Source organism: Coregonus lavaretus, assembly GCF_964263955.1.
Source record: "Coregonus lavaretus genome assembly, contig: HAP1_SCAFFOLD_422, whole genome shotgun sequence".
In the NCBI taxonomy this organism is placed as follows: domain Eukaryota; kingdom Metazoa; phylum Chordata; class Actinopteri; order Salmoniformes; family Salmonidae; genus Coregonus; species Coregonus lavaretus.
In genome coordinates this window covers 80,001-100,000 of record NW_028160072.1, presented here as the reverse complement: position 1 = coordinate 100,000, position 20,000 = coordinate 80,001, and the positions used below count along the sequence as shown (strand labels likewise).

Here is a 20,000-nt window from a genome sequence, read left to right as displayed (position 1 = left end):
ATAGAAAATCTGTGGAGGGAGCTGAAGGTTCAAGTTGCCAAACGTCAGCCTCGAAACCTTAATGACTTGGAGAAGATCTGCAAAGAGGAGTGGGACAAAATCCCTCCTGAGATGTGTGCAAACCTGGTGGCCAACTACAAGAAACGTCTGACCTCTGTGATTGCCAACAAGGGTTTTGCCACCAAGTACTAAGTCATGTTTTGCAGAGGGGTCAAATACTTATTTCCTCCATTAAAATGCAAATCAATTTATAACATTTTTTACATGCGTTTTTTGGATTTTTTGTTGTAATTCTGTCTCTCAATGTTCAAATAAACCTACCATTACAATTATAGACTGATCATGTATTTGTCAGTGGGCAAACGTACAAAATCAGCAAGGGATCAAATACTTTTTTCCCTCACTGTATTATACCTATTTGGTTTATTTATCTATTTGACAGCCATGACAGCTTTAGTTTCATAAAATAAATACATCTCCGGTGTTTTCTGCTTCTCTATCTGTTCTGTGAGACGTGTCTATAGACAAGCTCTCTATCTGTTCTGTGAGACGTGTCTATAGACAAGCTCTCTATCTGTTCTGTGAGACGTGTCTATAGACAAGCTCTCTATCTGTTCTGTGAGACGTGTCTATAGACAAGCTCTCTATCTGTTCTGTGAGACGTGTCTATAGACAAGCTCTCTATCTGTTCTGTGAGACGTGTCTATAGACAAGCTCTCTATCTGTTCTGTGAGACGTGTCTATAGACAAGCTCTCTATCTGTTCTGTGAGACGTGTCTATAGACAAGCTCTCTATCTGTTCTGTGAGACGTGTCTATAGACAAGCTCTCTATCTGTTCTGTGAGACGTGTCTATAGACAAGCTCTCTATCTGTTCTGTGCGACGTGTCTCTCGCCAAGCTCTCTATCTGTTCTGTGAGACGTGTCTATAGACAAGCTCTCTATCTGTTCTGTGAGACGTGTCTATAGACAAGCTCTCTATCTGTTCTGTGAGACCTGTCTCTCGCCAAGCTCTCTATCTGTTCTGTGAGACGTGTCTATAGACAAGCTCTCTATCTGTTCTGTGAGACGTGTCTATAGACAAGCTCTCTATCTGTTCTGTGCGACGTGTCTCTCGCCAAGCTCTCTATCTGTTCTGTGAGACGTGTCTATAGACAAGCTCTCTATCTGTTCTGTGAGACCTGTCTCTCGCCAAGCTCTTCGATCGAGAGGTACTGTAAAGGCTGAGCTGATGCATTAGTACATGAGGCCATCCACCACAAGATAATACTATGTATGATATGTATTTCAACATGAAACGAGCCCAGACCAGGCTGGATCAGAGTGAGTTGTCTCTATAGGGATTCTCATGGTGTGTTGTCTCTATAGGGATTATCATGGTGTGTTGTCTCTATGGGATTCTCATGGTGTGTTGTCTCTATGGGATTCTCATGGTGTGTTGTCTCTATGGGATTATCATGGTGTGTTGTCTCTATGGGATTCTCATGGTGTGTTGTCTCTATAGGGATTCTCATGGTGTGTTGTCTCTATAGCGATTCTCATGGTGTGTTGTCTCTATAGGGATTCTAATGGTGTGTTGTCTCTATAGGGATTCTCATGGTGTGTTGTCTCTATAGGGATTCTCATGGTGTGTTGTCTCTATAGGGATTCTCATGGTGTGTTGTCTCTATAGGGATTCTCATGGTGTGTTGTCTTTATAGGGATTCTAATGGTGTGTTGTCTTTATAGGGATTCTCATGGTGTGTTGTCTCTATAGGGATTCTCATGGTGTGTTGTCTCTATAGGGATTCTCATGGTGTGTTGTCTCTATAGGGATTCTCATGGTGTGTTGTCTTTATAGGGATTCTCATGGTGTGTTGTCTCTATAGGGATTCTCATGGTGTGTTGTCTCTATAGCGATTCTCATGGTGTGTTGTCTCTATAGGGATTCTCATGGTGTGTTGTCTCTATAGGGATTCTCATGGTGTGTTGTCTCTATAGGGATTCTCATGGTGTGTTGTCTTTATAGGGATTCTCATGGTGTGTTGTCTCTATAGGGATTCTCATGGTGTGTTGTCTTTATAGGGATTCTCATGGTGTGTTGTCTTTATAGGGATTCTCATGGTGTGTTGTCTCTATAGGGATTCTCATGGTGTGTTGTCTCTATAGGGATTCTCATGGTGTGTTGTCTTTATAGGGATTCTCATGGTGTGTTGTCTGTATAGGGATTCTCATGGTGTGTTGTCTCTATGGGGATTCTCATGGTGTGTTGTCTCTATAGGGATTCTCATGGTGTGTTGTCTCTATAGGGATTCTCATGGTGTGTTGTCTCTATAGGGATTCTCATGGTGTGTTGTCTCTATAGGGATTCTCATGGTGTGTTGTCTTTATAGGGATTCTCATGGTGTGTTGTCTCTATAGGGATTCTCATGGTGTGTTGTCTCTATAGGGATTATCATGGTGTGTTGATTGCTGGTGTGTTCTGTAGTCATGACAAACTAAGAGTGTGTAGACAGGGTGTAGTGTATTGGACATACCTGACACTCAAACAGTAAACAGTTTCCAGATGAATCCCTCACACTCTTCAAGTCCCCTTCCACGTACACCCTTCCTCTGAACAGACACACAGCTGTGGACACATACACACACAAATGCACATGCGTACACACACACACACACACACACACACACACACACACACACACACACACACACAGTTTTTAGTTATTCCTAGCCCCTTTTAACATTGGGAGCAAGGTAGCATGTTATACACAGCTTAAGTCATTACTTAAATGGGTTTCATATTAACGCTGGCTCCAGATAGCAGCAGGCTTTAAAGACTGGCCTTGAATTATTGATGTATATGTGAAGCGAGCGAGAGCAAGAACGAGAGAGAGAGAGAGAGAGAGAGAAATTAAGAAAAATAAGATACGATTTCAGTGGACAGCATGGTCCTGTGAGCTGTTCGTGATGAAGAGAGGAGAGAGAGAGAAAAGTGGTGTAGAGAGGAGAGAGAGAGAGAGAGAAGAGGTGTAAAGAGGAGAGAGAGAGAAGAGGTGTAGAGAGGAGAGAGGGAGAGAGAAGAGGTATAGAGAGGAGAGAGAGAGAGAAGAGGTGTAGAGAGGAGAGAGAGAGAGAGAGAAGAGGTGTAGAGAGGAGAGAGAGAGAGAAGAGGTGTAGAGAGGAGAGAGGGAGAGAGAAGAGGTGTAGAGAGGAGAGAGAGAGAAGTGGTGTAGAGAGGAGAGAGAGAGAGAAGAGAGAGAGAGAGAGAAGAGGTGTAGAGAGGAGAGAGAGAGAGAAGAGGTGTAGAGAGGAGAGAGAGAGAAGTGGTGTAGAGAGGAGAGAGAGAGAGAGAAGAGGTGTAGAGAGGAGAGAGAGAGAGAAGAGGTATAGAGAGGAAAGAGAGAGAAGTGGTGTAGAGAGGAGAGAGAGAGAAGTGGTGTAGAGATTAGAGAGAGAGAAGTGGTGTAGAGAGGAGAGAGAGAAGTGGTGCAGAGAGGAGCGAGAGAGAGAAGTGGTGTAGAGAGGAGAGAGAGAGAGAGAGAGAGAGAGAGAGAGAGAGAGAGAAGAGGTGAAGAGAGGAGCGAGAGAGAAGTGGTGTAGAGAGGAGAGAGAGAGAGAAGGTGGTGTAGAGATGAGAGAGAGAGAGAGAGAGAGAAGAGGTGAAGAGAGCAGCGAGAGAGAAGTGGTGTAGAGAGGAGAGAGAGAGAGAGAAGTGGTGTAGAGATGAGAGAGAGAGAGAAGAGGTGTAGAGAGGAGAGAGAGAGAGAGAAGAGGTGTAGAGAGGAGAGAGAGAGAGAAGAGGTGTAGAGAGGAGAGAGGGAGAGAGAAGAGGTGTAGAGAGGAGAGAGAGAGAAGTGGTGTAGAGAGGAGAGAGAGAGAGAGAGAGAGAGAGAGAGGAGAGAGAGGTGTAGAGAGGAGAGAGAGAGGTGTAGAGAGGAGAGAGAGAAGTGGTGTAGAGAGGAGAGAGAGAGAGAGAAGAGGTGTAGAGAGGAGAGAGAGAGAGAAGAGGTATAGAGAGGAAAGAGAGAGAAGTGGTGTAGAGAGGAGAGAGAGAGAAGTGGTGTAGAGATTAGAGAGAGAGAAGTGGTGTAGAGAGGAGAGGAGAGAGAAGTGGTGCAGAGAGGAGCGAGAGAGAGAAGTGGTGTAGAGAGGAGAGAGAGAGAGAGAGAGAGAGAGAGAGAGAGAGAAGAGGTGAAGAGAGGAGCGAGAGAGAAGTGGTGTAGAGAGGAGAGAGAGAGAGAAGTGGTGTAGAGATGAGAGAGAGAGAGAGAGAGAGAAGAGGTGAAGAGAGCAGCGAGAGAGAAGTGGTGTAGAGAGGAGAGAGAGAGAGAGAAGTGGTGTAGAGATGAGAGAGAGAGAGAGAGAGAGGGAGAGAGAGAGAGAGAGAAGTGGTGTAGAGAGGAGAGAGAGAGACAGAGAAGTGGTGTAGAGAGGAGAGAGAGAGAGAGAGAGAGAGAGAGAGAGAGAGAGAGAGAGAGAGAGAGAGAGAGAGAGAGAGAGAGAGAGAGAGAAGAGGTGAAAAGAGGAGCGAGAGAGAAGTGGTGTAGAGAGGCGAGAGAGAGAGAGAGAGAGAGAGAGAGAGAGAGAGAGAGAAGTGGTGTAGAGAGGAGAGAGAGAGAGAGAGAGAGAGAGAGAGAGAGAGAGAGAGAGAGAGAGAGAGAGAGAGAAGTGGTGTAGAGAGGAGAGAGAGAGAGAAGTGGTGTAGAGATGAGAGAGAGAGAGAGAGAGAGAGAGAGAGAGAGAGAGAGAGAGAGAGAGAGATAGAGAGAGAGAGAGCGAGAGAGAGAGAAGAGTTGTAGAGAGGAGAGAGAGACAGAGAAGAGGTGTAGAGAGGAGAGAGAGAGAGAGAAGAGGAGAAAACATTTGAGAAAAAGAAAATGAGAGGGCTGTGTTGAGCAGATGTGAGAAGAACATGGCATGAGAAGGTAAGTGTTACTCACGCTGACACTCTTTGCAGCACGTGCCTGGCACATAGGCAGGTGCAGAGTCAGGGGGACACTGAGGAGGGGGGCACGAGATGGTCTCACACTGGACTGTACCATTCTAAAGGAATAAGACAAAACAGACATTATTAGTATAAAGATCTATGATCTCGAACCTGGACTGTACCATTCTAAAAGGGGATTCAAATCTAAACAAAAGCAGATTTATTCACTCAGACAATTGATCAACACACAATATTACTCAGAACCTCAGACTGATCCCCCTATAATGGACTGAACCATTCTACGGAGCTATAACAAACCCCAAGACCATAAAGTCTATGGGTGCGTTCATAAATTAGCTCTGGCGCAGAATAACTGATGAATTTACGAACGCTCAACACCCGTTGAATATGGCCGGTGTCAGTAAACGTCAGCAAAAAAGCGTAATTCAATTGTTGCCTGCAGCACAGTTACAGTCACCAACGCTCTGGATAACATGAAAACAGCCTAACCAGCTCTGCTAGGGCGAGTAAAATGGTCAGAGTGAGGTGTTCTCTCATTTGTGTCTGGAAGTAGCTAGCAAGCTAGCCAACATTAGCCAGTTAGCTTGGGTGCTTGACTGCCGTTGTGAGGTCAGACCGTTACGATCAACCCTACTCCAGTGCACTGCCAGAGTGCACTCTGAGTGCACTCTGGCAGTCCAGATTGAATTTACAGACACCCTATGTCTTGATCACTGAGATCAGGAGAATCACACAGAGTTGATACACCATATGTCTTGATCTCTGGGATCAGGAGAATCACACAGAGTTGATACACCATATGTCTTGATCTCTGGGATCAGGAGAATCACATAGAGTTGATTGCACTAGTGATTTTTAGATTATGGTTTTCCATTCAGTGCCGTCCCTTTAAGTCCCGGATAACTGTGATCATGAAGTGAACTATTCCTTTAAGTCCACAGTGATTATAGAGTGAACTGTCCCTTTAAACCCACAGTGATTATAGAGTGAACTGTCCCTTTACAAAAACATTTATTTTTACTGCTCTAATTACGTTTGTAACTAGTTTATAATAGCAATAAGGCACCTCGGGGGGTTGTGATATATGGCCAATATACCGCGGCTAAGGGCTGTATCCAGGCACTCCGCGTTGCATCGTGCGTAAGAACAGCCCTTAGCCATGGTATATTGGCCATATACCACACCTCCTCGGGCATTATTGCTTAATTATAGTCTGTCATAGTGTGTTATAGCCTGTTTCAGTCTGTTATAGTGTGTTATAGTGTGTTATAGCCTGTTATAGTGCGTTATAGTGTGTTATAGCCTGTTATAGTGTGTTATAGTGTGTTATAGCCTGTTATAGTGCGTTATAGTGTGTTATAGCCTGTTATAGTGTGTTATAGTGTGTTATAGCCTGTTATAGTGCGTTATAGTGTGTTATAGCCTGTTATAGCCTGTTATAGTGTGTTATAGTGTGTTATAGCCTGTTATAGTGTGTTATAGTGTGTTATAGTCTTACATAGCAGGAACAGTTCCTGCATCCGTCTGTCCATCCTTCGTCCTCCCTGTACAGCACTCCGTTCATACTGCAGGTCCTCTCACAGTAACAGCCATCCAGAGCCTGCATTTTCTCCTCCGCACGCGACAGCTGCACACACACACACACACCAAAACAAAGATACAGAGTTAGTGTGTGTGTGTGTATGTGTGTGTATGTGTGTGTGTGTGTGTATGTGTGTGTGTGTGTGTGTGTGTGTGTGTGTGTGTGTGTGTGTGTGTGTGTGTGTGTGTGTGTATGTGTCTATGTGTGTGTGTGTGTGTATGTGTGTGTGTATGTCTGTGTGTGTGTCAGCCTACAGTATTTGCGCACACAAAAATGCCTGTGTGTATTTTTGCGTGTGTTCGTGCAAATGAATGCGTGTATGAGAATATTTCTGTCAACAGCCCGTTGTTACGGTCTGCTTTTTAACTCATCATTTATTCAACAACCCAGCGTGGCACGACAAGGGAACCAGAGCCCAGTAAACCAGGACAGAGATGCTCCATGTGCTGTATTACAGAACAGTAAATGGATGTTCTCTAACTTACCGTCTGTGTGAATGATTCATGCACTTATGCCTTGTACACTGACAGGACATCAGGCGGTGGTGTACATGGCAGCTGTCCACATCTACACCATTACTCTACACTGAGTAGGAGTCGTAAGAAAAGCTAGCATGTCGACCAGAGAGACACAACAGAGGGTGAATCTCAATAGTCAAAAGTGGCTTCCTCTCCTCTCCTGTCCCTTCAGATCAATGCAGATTAAGGGAAGAAGACAAGGAGAGGAAACAAATGTAGACTATTGAGACACACATTGTCTAATGCTACAGTACCTTGCTGGAGGTCTTGGCTAAGACATCCTGCAGCTCCATGATCTTCTGCACCAGCCCATGGAAGTCATTGCAGGTGGGGCAAGCTGAAACACAGGTAAGTCAAGGTAATGTAATGTTGGCATGATGTTTCCATTGTCAATGTCCATGTAACTGTACCGGCAAGCATATTAGGGCTTTCTGTTTTTACTGTAAATGCATGTGTAGCTGGTGCTGCATTTTGTGGACATCTCATTTTAGATGCAGAGTTTCCAGACTTTTATAGTGGATGTAAAATAATGTACATGTCAGCATGTTAACTTCAGAGTTTCCAGACTTTTATAGGTACTAAATGTAACTGTTATCTTACTGCGGTTGAGGTCTGGACACTGGGAGATGTAGCCTTGAGACATGACGACCAGCTGAACATCCTGCATTATTCCCTGTATAGACAGGGAGGAGGGAGAGAAAGGGAGAGTGAAACAGATAGGGTGAAAGAGATAGAGAGTGAGAGAGAGGTTGAGACAGAATAACAGAGAGAGAAAGGGAGGCGAGAGAGAGAGAGAGAGAGAGGTTGACCTCAGATCATATCTATGCAGGATGAGTTAGCCTAGCTAAGCTCCATGAGTGTGTGACGTTAGCTGACAGTTGGAATCACTAGAAGCTGATGAGACAGAGGTACAGAACCAGCTACCTGACAGTTGGAATCACTAGAAGCTGATGAGACAGAGGTACAGAACCAGCTACCTGACAGTTGGAATCACTAGAAGCTGATGAGACAGAGGTTCAGAACCAGCTACCTGACAGTTGGAATCACTAGAAGCTGATGAGACAGAGGTTCAGAACAAGCTACCTGACAGTTGGAATCACTAGAAGCTGATGAGACAGAGGTTCAGAACCAGCTACCTGACAGTTGGAATCACTAGAAGCTGATGAGACAGAGGTTCAGAACCAGCTACCTGACAGTTGGAATCACTAGAAGCTGATGAGACAGAGGTTCAGAACCAGCTACCTGACAGTTGGAATCACTAGAAGCTGATGAGACAGAGGTTCAGAACCAGCTACCTGACAGTTGGAATCACTAGAAGCTGATGAGACAGAGGTTCAGAACCAGCTACCTGACAGTTGGAATCACTAGAAGCTGATGAGACAGAGGTACAGAACCAGCTACCTGACAGTTGGAATCACTAGAAGCTGATGAGACAGAGGTACAGAACCAGCTACCTGACAGTTGGAATCACTAGAAGCTGATGAGACAGAGGTTCAGAACCAGCTACATGACAGTTGGAATCACTAGAAGCTGATGAAGCTGATGAGACAGAGGTACAGAACCAGCTAACTGACAGTTGGAATCACTAGAAGCTGATGAGACAGAGGTTCAGAACCAGCTACCTGACAGTTGGAATCACTAGAAGCTGATGAGACAGAGGTTCAGAACCAGCTACCTGGCAGTTGGAATCACTAGAAGCTGATGAGACAGAGGTTCAGAACCAGCTACCTGACAGTTGGAATCACTAGAAGCTGATGAGACAGAGGTACAGAACCAGCTACATGACAGTTGGAATCACTAGAAGCTGATGAAGCTGATGAGACAGAGGTACAGAACCAGCTACCTGACAGTTGGAATCACTAGAAGCTGATGAGACAGAGGTTCAGAACCAGCTACATGACAGTTGGAATCACTAGAAGCTGATGAGACAGAGGTTCAGAACCAGCTACCTGGCAGTTGGAATCACTAGAAGCTGATGAGACAGAGGTTCAGAACCAGCTACCTGACAGTTGGAATCACTAGAAGCTGATGAGACAGAGGTACAGAACCAGCTACATGACAGTTGGAATCACTAGAAGCTGATGAAGCTGATGAGACAGAGGTACAGAACCAGCTACCTGACAGTTGGAATCACTAGAAGCTGATGAGACAGAGGTTCAGAACCAGCTACATGACAGTTGGAATCACTAGAAGCTGATGAGACAGAAGTACAGAACCAGCTACATGACAGTTGGAATCACTAGAAGCTGATGAGACAGAGGTACAGAACCAGCTACCTGACAGTTGGAATCACTAGAAGCTGATGAGACAGAGGTACAGAACCAGCTACCTGACAGTTGGAATCACTAGAAGCTGATGAGACAGAGGTTCAGAACCAGCTACATGACAGTTGGAATCACTAGAAGCTGATGAGACAGAGGTTCAGAACCAGCTACCTGGCAGTTGGAATCACTAGAAGCTGATGAGACAGAGGTTCAGAACCAGCTACCTGACAGTTGGAATCACTAGAAGCTGATGAGACAGAGGTACAGAACCAGCTACATGACAGTTGGAATCACTAGAAGCTGATGAAGCTGATGAGACAGAGGTACAGAACCAGCTACCTGACAGTTGGAATCACTAGAAGCTGATGAGACAGAGGTTCAGAACCAGCTACATGACAGTTGGAATCACTAGAAGCTGATGAGACAGAAGTACAGAACCAGCTACATGACAGTTGGAATCACTAGAAGCTGATGAGACAGAGGTACAGAACCAGCTACCTGACAGTTGGAATCACTAGAAGCTGATGAGACAGAGGTACAGAACCAGCTACCTGACAGTTGGAATCACTAGAAGCTGATGAGACAGAGGTTCAGAACCAGCTACCTGACAGTTGGAATCACTAGAAGCTGATGAGACAGAGGTACAGAACCAGCTACCTGAACCAGCCGTGTGTTCTGGAGATGACGGATCCACTGTGCCGAAACTGACGTGATTAGAAGCTATGTGAGGTTTAAGCTCTGGCACGTCAATTTACACACACACACACACACACACACACACACACACACACACACACACACACACACACACTCACACTCTGAATGTGTTTGATTGTTTAACATCGCAGTCTGTCTAGTATTACCAATGAATACATATCACACCATACTAGAGATGAACACTGGTAGCCGGGATCCCGGGACTGTCCCGGGATCCCTCTTCACATTTCTCTAGCGTATTAACTGGTGTTGAGAACAACGTGGCGGAGGCAGGTGGCAGCATGAGGAGACGAGGAAACAGCCATTGGGCCTAGAAAAAGCGCAGAGACAGTTAAACTCACCTTAGTTATGATCAACTGAATTATGAAAATGTTGGATTATAGTAGCCAAATGTATCAAATTCTTGCCTATACTGAAACCCCCAAACTCATATCCAACCGTTACACTAATTTAAACCAATAGTCGTGTGTGTTGATTGCAGCGCGGTTTTGATTGGGACAGCGCCATCGCGCTGCTTTGAGACAAGCCTGGGGCGTAGCCGACGAAAGTAGAGGTGCTGCTGCACCCCCTGAAAAACCCTCCCCCCGTCGACAAAACTTAATCATCAATTAGATTTTGACAAATAGGATATATTCTGTCATTATCTATCAAGCTTAGCAACTTTGGTTATTTGACTTTTGTTTGACTGCCGTTACAAGGTTTTTATGATTCGACAACGCTATAGCCTACTCGGGGTGCGCTCTGGTCGAGAGAGCCTAGGCCTACTGCTGAAATGTGCTGAATTAATTGAGGAACATGATAACACTCTGAATTTATGAACGGCCTGTTTAAAAATGTACAACAATGTCATTGGCGACTCTATCATTACTGAATATCTGTTTCACTACCTGTGAAATCTGTACATAGTGATGCAGCCAAGCCGGCAAGGTGGCGCAGCGACAATCTCACTTGGGGAGAACCCTGGCATAGTGACCGTATCTTGGTTGTAAACACTTTAAATGGGCACTTCAGATTTTTGCAGTACTTCCAGCGACTCTGGATAAATATTAATTTTTCTCTGAATTGAAACTTCGTAGATTTTTGGGAAAATATGAATCCCTACACCATACCTTGAAGTATCCATGGGCCTGGTTCCTCTGTCCGAGCCAGACAGTGGTCTCAGAGGGAATGTCCATAGACGGAGGCTCTATCACCCTCTCATAGATCCTAGAGGAGAAGGGGAAAACAAGAGGATAGCATACTGTTTATACACAGAACATACTGGAGGATAGCATACTGTTTATACACAGAACATACTGGAGGATAGCATACTGTTTATACACAGAACATACTGGAGGATAGCATGCTGTTTATACACAGAACATACTGGAGGATAGCATACTGTTTATACACGGAACATACTGGAGGATAGCATACTGTTTATACACAGAACATACTGGAGGATAGCATACTGTTTATACACAGAACATACTGGAGGATAGCATACTGTTTATACACGGAACATACTGGAGGATAGCATACTGTTAATACACAGAACATACTGGAGGATAGCATACTGTTTATACACAGAACATACTGGAGGATAGCATACTGTTTATACACAGAACATACTGGAGGATAGCATACTGTTTATACACAGAACATACTGGAGGATAGCATACTGTTTATACACAGAACATACTGGAGGATAGCATACTGTTTATACACGGAACATACTGGAGGATAGCATACTGTTTATACACGGAACATACTGGAGGATAGCATACTGTTTATACACGGAACATAGTGGAGGATAGCATACTGTTTATACACAGAACATACTGGAGGATAGCATACTGTTTATACACAGAACATACTGGAGGATAGCATAATGTTTATACACGGAACATAGTGGAGGATAGCATACTGTTTATACACAGAACATACTGGAGGATAGCATACTGTTTATACACGGAACATACTGGAGGATAGCATACTGTTTATACACAGAACATACTGGAGGATAGCATACTGTTTATACACAGAACATACTGGAGGATAGCATACTGTTTATACACAGAACATAGTGGAGGATAGCATACTGTTTATACACAGAACATACTGGAGGATAGCATACTGTTTATACACAGAACATACTGGAGGATAGCATACTGTTTATACACAGAACATACTGGAGGATAGCATACTGTTTATACACAGAACATACTGGAGGATAGCATACTGTTTATACACAGAACATACTGGAGGATAGCATACTGTTTATACACAGAACATACTGGAGGATAGCATACTGTTTATACACAGAACATAGTGGAGGATAGCATACTGTTTATACACAGAACATACTGGAGGATAGCATACTGTTTATACACAGAACATACTGGAGGATAGCATACTGTTTATACACGGAACATACTGGAGGATAGCATACTGTTTATACACGGAACATACTGGAGGATAGCATACTGTTTATACACAGAACATACTGGAGGATAGCATACTGTTTATACACAGAACATACTGGAGGATAGCATACTGTTTATACACAGAACATACTGGAGGATAGCATACTGTTTATACACGGAACATACTGGAGGATAGCATACTGTTTATACACAGAACATACTGGAGGATAGCATACTGTTTATACACGGAACATACTGGAGGATAGCATACTGTTTATACACGGAACATACTGGAGGATAGCATACTGTTTATACACGGAACATAGTGGAGGATAGCATACTGTTTATACACAGAACATACTGGAGGATAGCATACTGTTTATACACGGAACATACTGGAGGATAGCATACTGTTTATACACAGAACATACTGGAGGATAGCATACTGTTTATACACAGAACATACTGGAGGATAGCATACTGTTTATACACAGAACATAGTGGAGGATAGCATACTGTTTATACACAGAACATACTGGAGGATAGCATACTGTTTATACACAGAACATACTGGAGGATAGCATACTGTTTATACACAGAACATACTGGAGGATAGCATACTGTTTATACACAGAACATACTGGAGGATAGCATACTGTTTATACACAGAACATACTGGAGGATAGCATACTGTTTATACACAGAACATACTGGAGGATAGCATACTGTTTATACACAGAACATAGTGGAGGATAGCATACTGTTTATACACAGAACATACTGGAGGATAGCATACTGTTTATACACAGAACATACTGGAGGATAGCATACTGTTTATACACGGAACATACTGGAGGATAGCATACTGTTTATACACGGAACATACTGGAGGATAGCATACTGTTTATACACAGAACATACTGGAGGATAGCATACTGTTTATACACAGAACATACTGGAGGATAGCATACTGTTTATACACAGAACATACTGGAGGATAGCATACTGTTTATACACGGAACATACTGGAGGATAGCATACTGTTTATACACAGAACATACTGGAGGATAGCATGCTGTTTATACACAGAACATACTGGAGGATAGCATGCTGTTTATACACAGAACATACTGGAGGATAGCATACTGTTAATACACAGAACATACTGGAGGATAGCATACTGTTTATACACGGAACATACTGGAGGATAGCATACTGTTTATACACAGAACATACTGGAGGATAGCATACTGTTTATACACAGAACATGCTGGAGGATAGCATACTGTTTATACACAGAACATACTGGAGGATAGCATGCTGTTTATACACAGAACATACTGGAGGATAGCATACTGTTAATACACAGAACATACTGGAGGATAGCATACTGTTTATACACAGAACATACTGGAGGATAGCATACTGTTAATACACAGAACATACTGGAGGATAGCATACTGTTAATACACAGAACATACTGGAGGATAGCATACTGTTGATACACAGAACATAGTGGAGGATAGCATACTGTTAATACACAGAACATACTGGAGGATAGCATACTGTTTATACACAGAACATACTGGAGGATAGCATACTGTTAATACACAGAACATACTGGAGGATAGCATACTGTTAATACACAGAACATAGTGGAGGATAGCATACTGTTAATACACAGAACATACTGGAGGATAGCATACTGTTTATACACAGAACATACTGGAGGATAGCATACTGTTTATACACAGAACATACTGGAGGATAGCATACTGTTTATACACAGAACATACTGGAGGATAGCATACTGTTAATACACAGAACATACTGGAGGATAGCATACTGTTTATACACAGAACATACTGGAGGATAGCATACTGTTTATACACAGAACATACTGGAGGATAGCATACTGTTTATACACAGAACATACTGGAAGATAGCATACTGTTTATACACAGAACATTCTGGAGGATAGCATACTGTTTATACACAGAACATACTGGAGGATAGCATACTGTTAATACACAGAACATACTGGAGGATAGCATACTGTTTATACACAGAACATACTGGAGGATAGCATACTGTTTATACACAGAACATACTGGAGGATAGCATACTGTTAATACACAGAACATACTGGAGGATAGCATACTGTTTATACACAGAACATACTGGAGGATAGCATACTGTTTATACACAGAACATACTGGAGGATAGCATGCTGTTTATACACAGAACATACTGGAGGATAGCATACTGTTTATACACGGAACATACTGGAGGATAGCATACTGTTTATACACAGAACATACTGGAGGATAGCATACTGTTTATACACAGAACATACTGGAGGATAGCATACTGTTTATACACGGAACATACTGGAGGATAGCATACTGTTAATACACAGAACATACTGGAGGATAGCATACTGTTTATACACAGAACATACTGGAGGATAGCATACTGTTTATACACAGAACATACTGGAGGATAGCATACTGTTTATACACAGAACATACTGGAGGATAGCATACTGTTTATACACAGAACATACTGGAGGATAGCATACTGTTTATACACGGAACATACTGGAGGATAGCATACTGTTTATACACGGAACATACTGGAGGATAGCATACTGTTTATACACGGAACATAGTGGAGGATAGCATACTGTTTATACACAGAACATACTGGAGGATAGCATACTGTTTATACACAGAACATACTGGAGGATAGCATACTGTTTATACACGGAACATAGTGGAGGATAGCATACTGTTTATACACAGAACATACTGGAGGATAGCATACTGTTTATACACGGAACATACTGGAGGATAGCATACTGTTTATACACAGAACATACTGGAGGATAGCATACTGTTTATACACAGAACATACTGGAGGATAGCATACTGTTTATACACAGAACATAGTGGAGGATAGCATACTGTTTATACACAGAACATACTGGAGGATAGCATACTGTTTATACACAGAACATACTGGAGGATAGCATACTGTTTATACACAGAACATACTGGAGGATAGCATACTGTTTATACACAGAACATACTGGAGGATAGCATACTGTTTATACACAGAACATACTGGAGGATAGCATACTGTTTATACACAGAACATAGTGGAGGATAGCATACTGTTTATACACAGAACATACTGGAGGATAGCATACTGTTTATACACAGAACATACTGGAGGATAGCATACTGTTTATACACGGAACATACTGGAGGATAGCATACTGTTTATACACGGAACATACTGGAGGATAGCATACTGTTTATACACAGAACATACTGGAGGATAGCATACTGTTTATACACAGAACATACTGGAGGATAGCATACTGTTTATACACAGAACATACTGGAGGATAGCATACTGTTTATACACGGAACATACTGGAGGATAGCATACTGTTTATACACAGAACATACTGGAGGATAGCATGCTGTTTATACACAGAACATACTGGAGGATGGCATGCTGTTTATACACAGAACATACTGGAGGATAGCATACTGTTAATACACAGAACATACTGGAGGATAGCATACTGTTTATACACGGAACATACTGGAGGATAGCATACTGTTTATACACAGAACATACTGGAGGATAGCATACTGTTTATACACAGAACATACTGGAGGATAGCATACTGTTTATACACAGAACATACTGGAGGATAGCATGCTGTTTATACACAGAACATACTGGAGGATAGCATACTGTTAATACACAGAACATACTGGAGGATAGCATACTGTTTATACACAGAACATACTGGAGGATAGCATACTGTTAATACACAGAACATACTGGAGGATAGCATACTGTTAATACACAGAACATACTGGAGGATAGCATACTGTTAATACACAGAACATAGTGGAGGATAGCATACTGTTAATACACAGAACATACTGGAGGATAGCATACTGTTTATACACAGAACATACTGGAGGATAGCATACTGTTAATACACAGAACATACTGGAGGATAGCATACTGTTAATACACAGAACATAGTGGAGGATAGCATACTGTTAATACACAGAACATACTGGAGGATAGCATACTGTTTATACACAGAACATACTGGAGGATAGCATACTGTTTATACACAGAACATACTGGAGGATAGCATACTGTTTATACACAGAACATACTGGAGGATAGCATACTGTTAATACACAGAACATACTGGAGGATAGCATACTGTTTATACACAGAACATACTGGAGGATAGCATACTGTTTATACACAGAACATACTGGAGGATAGCATACTGTTTATACACAGAACATACTGGAGGATAGCATACTGTTTATACACAGAACATTCTGGAGGATAGCATACTGTTTATACACAGAACATACTGGAGGATAGCATACTGTTAATACACAGAACATACTGGAGGATAGCATACTGTTTATACACAGAACATACTGGAGGATAGCATACTGTTTATACACAGAACATACTGGAGGATAGCATACTGTTAATACACAGAACATACTGGAGGATAGCATACTGTTTATACACAGAACATACTGGAGGATAGCATACTGTTTATACACAGAACATACTGGAGGATAGCATACTGTTAATACACAGAACATACTGGAGGATAGCATACTGTTAATACACAGAACATACTGGAGGATAGCATACTGTTTATACACAGAACATACTGGAGGATAGCATACTGTTTATACACAGAACATACTGGAGGATAGCATACTGTTAATACACAGAACATACTGGAGGATAGCATACTGTTTATACACGGAACATACTGGAGGATAGCATACTGTTTATACACAGAACATACTGGAGGATAGCATACTGTTAATACACAGAACATACTGGAGGATAGCATACTGTTTATACACAGAACATACTGGAGGATAGCATACTGTTTATACACAGAACATACTGGAGGATAGCATACTGTTTATACACGGAACATACTGGAGGATAGCATACTGTTTATACACAGAACATACTGGAGGATAGCATACTGTTTATACACAGAACATACTGGAGGATAGCATACTGTTAATACACAGAACATACTGGAGGATAGCATACTGTTTATACACAGAACATACTGGAGGATAGCATACTGTTTATACACAGAACATACTGGAGGATAGCATACTGTTTATACACAGAACATACTGGAGGATAGCATACTGTTAATACACAGAACATACTGGAGGATAGCATACTGTTAATACACATAACATACTGGAGGATAGCATACTGTTTATACACAGAACATACTTGAGGATAGCATACTGTTTATACACAGAACATACTGGAGGATAGCATGCTGTTTATACACAGAACATACTGGAGGATAGCATACTGTTAATACACAGAACATACTGGAGGATAGCATACTGTTAATACACAGAACATACTGGAGGATAGCATACTGTTAATACACAGAACATACTGGAGGATAGCATACTGTTTATACACAGAACATACTGGAGGATAGCATACTGTTTATACACAGAACATACTGGAGGATAGCATACTGTTTATACACAGAACATACTGGAGGATAGCATGCTGTTTATACACAGAACATACTGGAGGATAGCATACTGTTAATACACAGAACATACTGGAGGATAGCATACTGTTAATACACAGAACATACTGGAGGATAGCATGCTGTTTATACACAGAACATACTGGAGGATAGCATACTGTTAATACACAGAACATATTGGAGGATAGCATGCTGTTTATACACAGAACATACTGGAGGATAGCATACTGTTAATACACAGAACATACTGGAGGATAGCATACTGTTAATACACAGAACATACTGGAGGATAGCATGCTGTTTATACACGGAACATACTGGAGGATAGCATACTGTTTATACACAGAACATACTGGAGGATGCATTACTGTTTATACACAGAACATACTGGAGGATAGCATACTGTTTATACACAGAACATACTGGAGGATAGCATACTGTTAATACACAGAACATACTGGAGGATAGCATACTGTTTATACACAGAACATACTGGAGGATAGCATACTGTTTATACACAGAACATACTGGAGGATAGCATACTGTTTATACACAGAACATACTGGAGGATAGCATACTGTTAATACACAGAACATACTGGAGGATAGCATACTGTTAATACACAGAACATACTGGAGGATAGCATACTGTTTATACACAGAACATACTGGAGGATAGCATACTGTTTATACACAGAACATACTGGAGGATAGCATACTGTTAATACACAGAACATACTGAACATGTAGGCACACATCTAACTATTCCTCATTGAAATAGATAACACAATGTTAGCATGTTACATTCCATTAGGATAAATACTTCCTGCTCTGCTTTAAGAGACACAACAGCAGTCCTACCCGAGGCCGTAGTTCTTCACTCCCAGCTCTGCTCACATTCAGCCTTCCACAATAACACCTGCTTCACCAGATCATCAAGACCTGGATGATTGGTTTATTAGCTGACTCAGGTGTTATAGTGCTGGGTTGGAACAACATCCTGCTCACCCTTGGTCTCCCTTAGGCACTGGTACCCTAAAGGTATTCTCTCTCCCTCCATTCACGCCAACCCTTACCTGACTGCTCTCTCTGTATCTCTCTCTCTCCCACCACACCAACCTCTCGCCCTCCAGTGCCCACACTCACCTGTTACAGTCGACGTGCAGGACCACGTGGGAGACACTGACGGCCACAGACAGCTTGTGCCAGCGGTCGTCTGCCAGGGAGTAGGGGAACACCTCAGTGTGTTCCCGCTGGTCCCTGGTACGGTAGTGGAGACGGATCTCATTACGCTGCCCACTGCTCTCCAACTCCAGATACCTGGATAACAGACACAAAGTAAATACTGAATCTATTAGTATCTGTTAGAATGGCTGATGGCTGAGAGGTAATGGCTGATGCCTGAGAGGTGCTGAAACTACTATCTTCCTGTGTTACAACGTGTCATCATTCCGACACAATTTAATTTAATTGTATACCTTTATTTAACTAGGCAAGTCAGTTAAGAACAAATTCTTATTTACAATGACGGCCTACACCAGCCAAACCCGGATGACACTGGGCCAATTGTGCACCGCCATATGGGACTCCCAATCACGGCCGGTTGTGATACAGCCTGGAATTGAACCAGGGGGTCTGTAGTGAGCACTGAGCACTGAGATGCAGTGTCTTAGACCGCTGTGCCACTCGGGAGCCCAATAAAAAGGGGGACTGAAAAGCTGCAGTGAGAAAGCTGCAAACACATTGAACAAATAAATCAACAGTAGTTGCTGTACTCTTAAAATTGCAGGGACTAAAGTTGAAAGCACTTCCAAGAAAGAAATCCTCAATTACAGAGGAGTTTACAGAGTAGTGCTGCATTTGTAGATTTCTCTCGAAAGTTAGACTAATGAGGCTGCTGCTGATGGGGCTGACACATACTGTATACTGTCTCTGAGAGGAGAGGGAGGGAGGGAGGAAGGTGGAGGGGGAGAGAGGG

At 42.5% G+C, this 20,000-nt stretch overlaps 1 protein-coding gene across 1 annotated transcript in view; it reads right to left on the bottom strand.

Moving 5' to 3' along the window:
* LOC311122204 (protein kinase C-binding protein NELL2-like) overlaps positions 1-20,000 on the bottom strand; it is a gene marked incomplete at its 3' end in the record, with an annotated part of 51,853 nt that overhangs the window by 2,680 nt on the left and 29,173 nt on the right. Inside the window, exons 4-10 of the mRNA XM_084196592.1 lie at positions 19,169-19,342; positions 11,120-11,216; positions 7,630-7,702; positions 7,284-7,366; positions 6,428-6,556; positions 4,922-5,024; positions 2,516-2,607 (exon numbers count right to left, since the gene is read on the bottom strand). Coding sequence (XP_084052718.1) covers positions 2,516-2,607; positions 4,922-5,024; positions 6,428-6,556; positions 7,284-7,366; positions 7,630-7,702; positions 11,120-11,216; positions 19,169-19,342 — 751 coding nt within the window. The remainder of the gene's footprint in view (positions 1-2,515; positions 2,608-4,921; positions 5,025-6,427; positions 6,557-7,283; positions 7,367-7,629; positions 7,703-11,119; positions 11,217-19,168; positions 19,343-20,000) is intronic.